The 7185-nt window shown below is 37.3% G+C and overlaps 1 protein-coding gene across 1 annotated transcript in view; it reads left to right on the plus strand.

Moving 5' to 3' along the window:
* Positions 1-1378: 1378 nt before the first annotated feature.
* The window catches only part of Smp_010090 (snf7-related), a gene marked incomplete at both ends in the record, with an annotated part of 7713 nt that continues 1906 nt past the window's right edge, over positions 1379-7185 (plus strand). The window contains 2 exons of the mRNA XM_018799247.1: positions 1379-1621; positions 5171-5413. Coding sequence (XP_018651055.1) covers positions 1379-1621; positions 5171-5413 — 486 coding nt within the window. The remainder of the gene's footprint in view (positions 1622-5170; positions 5414-7185) is intronic.

Below are 7185 nucleotides of genomic sequence, written 5' to 3' on the forward strand. Positions count from 1 at the left end.
TAATTTGGACGAAAACCAGATGTTGCCTGAAAATCAACACAGGTTATTTTGTTTTTGGCGAATTTGTTAGCCGTGTTTGAAAGTTCATGCTCCTTTAAAAATTTTAAGCTATCTACATGGAGCCTTTATTGCCTTCAGTAAAGCTTTTTATAAAGTTTCACACAGAAGCGTCTTAGTTGGGCGTAATAAAGAGTGCACGTAGTCTAGATGAAAAACTATGCTCAATGAAGTGCACGGAAGTACAACTTTGAGACCAGAGTTGTTCCTCATTGGTTTAAGTGACCTTCCTAGTCTCTTATCATAATCAGTTTTGTTATGTCCTGACAACATCAGGATATGGAGAGTGCTTAAAAATGAAGATGATAGTTCGAAGCTTCGAAATGACTTTGCGAAATTATCTGTATGGTCTAGAATATCTCAGTGGCCAACTAATGATTCTGGGTGCATCATAGTCCATCTTAGTTCACAAGGTACGAATGCATACATGGTGAATAACGTTGAGTCACAAGTTGTTCAGACTCACACTGACCTAAGATTCATCGACACCTGAAACTTGAAACAACTGCAATGGCTTACAAAAGCTCTCACCTCTTCTGGCCTGTACAATGGGTCTTTTACTGTGATGATGTTAAGACCTTCTATGCCAATTAAAGTGTTCGAGTGTAGGAAAAAAGCGCTCAACCCCTTTCTAAACAAAGATAGCGATATGTGAGAAGTCCAAAGAACCTTGACTTGATTAATTCCTGAAATCGCAGAGCTGCTGTATAATGAGAGACTGACCAAGCTTGTCAAATTGAAAGATTAGAAGTGACTTGATCACAGATTTCAAATTACTAATTCACAAATTTGCAACGAGTATGCCCTTTTTTCCCTGCCTTCCAAAACAGACGAACTGTGAGAACACCTTCAAAGAGCTCATAGGCCCAGGATAAATTACTTTTCAGCGGACTACAGACTTTCCCTATGAACTACTAACTAATGGATTTCGTTATCTGGATACATGATTGAAGGTTTATCTGTGAAAGCTTTCAAAATAAAGAGAGATCAGCTGAGAGACCACGACTGCCAGGAACAACACAGGCCACCCATGAGTCTCGTTTTTGTAAATCTGAAGGTGGTTTTTTAAACTAGCAACTGTCTATAGTTTATCTAAATTGTTAAGGTCGTCCGCGCAACTCGGTCTTAGCGCGTCAAAGTTATGAACCGAATCTTCGGACAGGCTAAACCGAAACAACCCCTCCCGAATTTGACTGATGTGATTTCCAATGTAATTGCGTCAAAATTTGAATGTTTGATGTTCTAGGTGGATAGCCGGGCAGAGTCTGTCGATAAAAAAATTGATAAACTGGATGAGGAACTAAAAAAATATAAACTACAAATGCAAAAGATGAGAGACGGTCCTGCAAAAGAGAGCGTCAAGATGAAAGCTCTAAGAATTTTGAAGCAAAAGAAGGTTTATGAAAATCAGAAAGAACAACTTTCCAACCAAAGTTTTAATATAGAACAAACTAATTTTGCAATCCAGACGGTGCGTGATACCAAGGTTACAGTGGATGCCATGAAAGTCGGTGCCAAGGAATTAAAAATGGAAATGAAAAAAATTAACCTAAATAGTGTAGAAGTAAGTTCGCCCGTGTGAATATATCTGGTACGAACTACAATTTAGTCTAGTCTATAAAAATCTCTGTAGGAAACAGCACTTTTATGGTCACAATAGTGTTTCAATAGTTTATTCACTAATTTTGTATCTGAGGCATTTGCTTGTCGACAAAAGCAAATCTACGCTGTTCGTATCAAACTGAGATTGACATAAGACCATTCTATTCATACTTCATCGGAGCTCCCCTTTTAACGTCTATCGAACTAAATGATATGTCGCCAACACTACATATGCTCTTTCTTTAAATGACCTAAATCTAACACATACTGTATGAATAAGTGGTAGAAGTACGAACCTGACGAAAAATTCTTCTTAAAGCTATGAGTTGTTGTGTGCGATCAGAGCTTTAAAACACAACCTTAATTCATATATGCTTTGAAGTCAGGTATGAATTAAATTCTTCCTATTGTTTTAGGCTCCTGTTCGACTGATATCAAAGTTGTTAAGATATATAACATTCTAATAAGACTTCTAGAGATTGGGCCTGACAAATAAAAATATCGGATCTACCATAAGGAATTACGAGTATTAATTGCCAAACTTCACATCACACTTAAGAGAAGTCAGCAAGATTATTGTGGAATTATAAGCAGTAAGCTAGGAAGGTTATAAAACCAAACAACTCAAGTATCTGAAATACATTTTGTAAGAGCCAGGTCACGAATTGCATTTATATGTGATCCTCGGTCCATTAAAATCTGGTTGAAAAAACAGTAGGTTGACTGACTAAAACATTAGGCCAACTTTTCGAGTTCCTGGCTATTAGTCCGAGACTTCAGAAGGTTCAGTTTCCATATTATATCTTCAAAGTGCCCCTGACCGTTGCTGCTACCTTGACGTGGTGACAGGGCTTGCCTATCGTGAAAAATCGATTGGGCTATACTGACTGGAATAGTCGTTCCCCAAGGTCCTACCATGCCAGGTAGATCGGTTGAAGAGTGGTAAGACTGAACAACAAACCTAAATTCTGAGGGCAGAGTCGTACTGATGATTGTACAGAGGTGTGACAGCAGTAAGGTGTTTCCCTCAGAAAACCAACATAACAGGGGTTCTGCCTTCCCACAAATGAAGGGTGGGTTTATAAAAAATCGACCCTAAAAATGCACACCCCGCCTTATCCCGCGGATATCCGTCTCCGGCGGTAAGGTCTCAACAAGTACTGAGCTAACACGAAAATTACGTACAAAATGGTCGCGTGTGACCGACCTCAATCAGTTGTCCCTTGATCACTGCGGTCACGCTCTTAGGCCACTAAAACCAGCCCCAAACCTCTATAAAAGAACCGTTCCACGATGTAGGCAACTGGAAGTGATGACCAATCTTGTACCTCTAACAACACTCAAGACTACTGTATTCATTATCAATTTCCAAAAACCTCCATAAATTGACTAATACAATGAATATAAAGTGGCCTTATACTGAGTGAATTAGTACGAAAATGATATACTTTGTCAATGAACGAAATTCAATTTAAAATATACTATATCTTCACAGATCCTGAGTTTGAGAATATAGCATATCTTACTTAGAACTAAGAGCAATACATGAGATGTGACAAACAAAAAGGGAAAGAATCTGCACAGCTGCAGTCAGTTACGAGCTCTGTCGTATACTAACTTCAAATGACGACTTCTAACGTATTGAACTCAGTCAGTCAGTTATCTACAACATAGGACCCTCAGACTTTGGGTTCGCTGTTCACAGTCTTACCGCTCTTCAACCGATCTACCTGGCATGGTAGGACCTTGAGGAACGACCATTCCAGTCAGTATAGCCCGATCGGTTTTTCACAATAGGCAAGCCATATCACCACGTTAAGGTAGCGGAAACGGTCTGGTCACAATATAATATACTTTTCTGGACCAGGGTAATTATACATCAGTTTTCGGGAGAAGCAGACACCATCCAAATGTTCACATTGCGACACAAACTGTACAGGTTATTCTTTTTTTACAGGGGAACCAGACATCAAGCAGTCCTATATTGTAGATGACTGATTTTGCTTTTAATGAACGACTGCTCATTTTTGATAAATTTTGTAATTAATAATCATTGAACTTAATCCCTATAAAACTGGATTTAATTGAATTGAAGTCGGTTTTCTTGAAGTCTTCAGTAATATCTCTTCCTTAAAGGAATTCTTTGTCTTTTTTCTTGGATAGGACCGTCAATAAAGTGTTTATTAGTTCGCTGGTCTGTGCAGCACGCACAGATGCTCTTTTATAATGCAAGAATCTCCCGATCGTTCGTAACCAGAAATCACTGTAGTCATTCCCTAACACAAAATTCTAGCTACTATCAACATCTGCTTCAATATCTTTCTGTCTTTCAATCTTTTCTGTTGTACTCTCAAATTTTTCAACTTATATCAATATGACTTTTCAGTGGGTTTCTGGAGTGGTAAGTTTTTCTTTGACATCGAAGACTGTGATAGATGTAGTCGAAAACTAAAAGGCAAAGACGAAAACAGTCGGTAGCAAAAGATGTAGATTGATACTGTGAAAATTAATTCACTCACACCATTTCGGCCGACTATGAGCTTCATTACTTAGTTCTATAATCAGTGTATATGGCTGTCTGACACCAACTGAAAATATTAAACCTGTCGAGACTTAATACTGAGTTTGTCCATTAACTAATTTTCTCTATTGACCTGACATTTCTCAAGGTTTTGTATGATTTACTATCTCCCTTTGTCTTTCATATCTGATATTATGGTGAGAAATATTATAAAGAAATAAATGTAAATAGTATGTTTGCTCTAGCTTTTGCATAGTATGTGCTACGGTCTATGGATCTACCTTGACTAACGTATTCTAACATCAAGTTGACACTTCTAAATCTCATTTAAAGCAACATGATTTGGTGACTAATGATTAACTAGGAGCATTATCATCCAGAAGACTAGTTAGAGAATAACCGTCCTCAACCAAACGCATCGGAAAATTATTGTGTAGTTCATCAATCTCCGATGAACACTCGTATGCATGTTTGTGAACCACATATTACGTGACGACAATTGCAGTTTGCTTGATCAAATTAAATTATTGGGGCCTATGTTCAGTTTATCAGTTTTTAATCAATTAGTCAAACTCTTCGTAATAGGAATTAGTGTTTTGAAAGTATATAATTTTGCTTCCAAGTTTCTATGTACAAAAATATCTTCATTAGTGCGGAAGTACTACCGGTTTCCACCAAATTTCTCAGTCTGTTTTTGTTTAAGCATACCCGACACGCCACACTAAACGTACCTGTGGTATGTAAAGGAAAAAGTGAATGATTGATATTCAGATTAAACGTAAGGCACTATGTAAAAGTATTAAACAGCTGGATAATATTTTCACGTTTCCTTTAAGCAGTGACCTTTTCAATGCTCGTTTTGATGTTTATTTTGAAATTATGGAGATTATTTTCGTTATCATTTACTAGTTGTGTTAAGTTTTAGTCGACGTTTCAATATTGTATGGTGCACTTAGGTCTTAAATCTTTCCTTTCATTATTTTTCAACAGGACCTTCAAGACGATTTAGCTGATCTACTCGTCTCAACTGATGAACTACAAAATATTCTCAGTCAATCCTATGCGACACCAGATATAAATGAAAATGATTTGGAACAAGAATTGATGGGTCTGTGTGATGAGCTAGGTTCTGATACAACGTATTTAAATGAAGACTTTAACGCACCTTCTGTTCCAACCGGGATTCCTGGAGATAGTTTACCAACTCCAGCCACGGGTACTATGCCGTCTGCTGTAAGTTATTGGTTTGAATTCCTCATTATAAGGATTTTCGTTTTTGGACTTGAATGATATCAGAAAGCACTACTAATTATGTATATTTTTAGTTGAACTACCAAACGTGATATAATTTCATTAAAATGAGTTTTTATGACTCAGTTAAATGTTTCTGCGTTCGGTAGTTGGGACTAGTTTACTACTTGGTAGCAGGTAAAGCAACATTTATAATAATTCAGCAGAACTACCCAGCGTATTTTTTGCCAAATAAATTAGATACTACTGTACTAGTGTGATTAGTTTTCACCCTTTTATCAGTTTTTTTTATGAACCATATCTGTTTTGTCTGAACAATTTTGCCCATAATGCCCATTGTTTTAGGCTCCTACGAGTATCCAATAGTATGATCTGGTAATTTGAGTTTCTGTCGGATAATCTTAGCACACGTTTGTCGTTATATTTCCGTCAAATTAATTAATAACCTTAAAAAATAAACATCTTATCAGCAACATTCGCAAATTGCAAAAGATCTCTTTATAATGAAAAGTGAATTGAAAGTTAAGTATAGTAGCTCACCTAATCGTTCATTATTTAGTTTTGGGAAAGACAGACATTACTGTGGATCTAAAGTACTTATCAACGCCTGAACTAATGGTAAGATATCGAGTAATTAAGTGTGTCAGTCGCTCCAATTATCTCCAGAATTTCAACAGCCCTAGTGGTTTGGTGTCTGACTAAATCAGCACGAATCCAGAGACCTCGGTCAGCTTTTGCCAACTTGTGGCGTAGTAGGGATCCGTATGCCAATCAAAGGATAAACTTACTGTCCATAGGTTCGTTCTCGTCTACATAATGGCTTGGAAAGTTGGCCTTTAAAGTTAGAGAATATTCATAGATTGCTAATGTTCGGTCATCAATGTCTTCGAACAGTCACTCGTATATTTCGTAACTATTCAATTACCAATTTTACGATTAGACGTAGAGTACCATATCTGAGAAATCGACTAACGAAGTAGTGAGCCATTATTAACCAAGAAATGTATTCCAATTCACCGACTACCTCGATGACGGCTGAAATAGGAGTAGGTTGGAAACAAGTTAGGATCAACCAAACAAATACATCTCATCTGTCCATAAAGACATTGACTATTGGGCTAAACCGTGTAGATGGGTACAGACTGTCTAGTGGAGTTTTTTCTCTCTGAGCTGGATGGTTTGGTCATGAAGCTCTCATCGTTCTTCTGAACGACATCATCAGCACAAACTTCAAGAAGAAGTGAAGTGTTAGAATCTCTCCACATACGACTCACAGCTTGTCCTGTAGACCTCAATCTTGATTGGTTATTGTTGACCCTTAACCTGTCATTGTTCACTTATCTATTTGAATTGTATCTCCCATTGATTTGATTCACGGTCATATATTTGTCCACAATGTTTCTGATTGGTTGATAGATTGGATCGATTCCAATGTTTGTTGATTGACCCGAGTGCCAAGCTTGTGAAAATTCTCTGGTGTTTTTACTATTCCCTCTACCCAAGATCCCTACATTTTACCAATCGAATGTATGTCCACAGTTGTCCACTTGCATTGGAGAATAGCTCAGGAAAGCGGAAGAAGAATGATACACATGATGATAGGTGTAGCACACAAACCAACAAAATCACTTCGGTTAATCTTATGCAAACCAAAGGACGAAATGACAAAAGAAGAAAAGCCGAACATCATCTACAGAATAAATTGTTCCAACTGCAAGAATCACTACATTCGATTGGTAAAATGTAGGGATCTT

This window comes from Schistosoma mansoni, chromosome 3, assembly GCF_000237925.1.
Source record: "Schistosoma mansoni strain Puerto Rico chromosome 3, complete genome".
Classification (NCBI taxonomy): domain Eukaryota; kingdom Metazoa; phylum Platyhelminthes; class Trematoda; order Strigeidida; family Schistosomatidae; genus Schistosoma; species Schistosoma mansoni.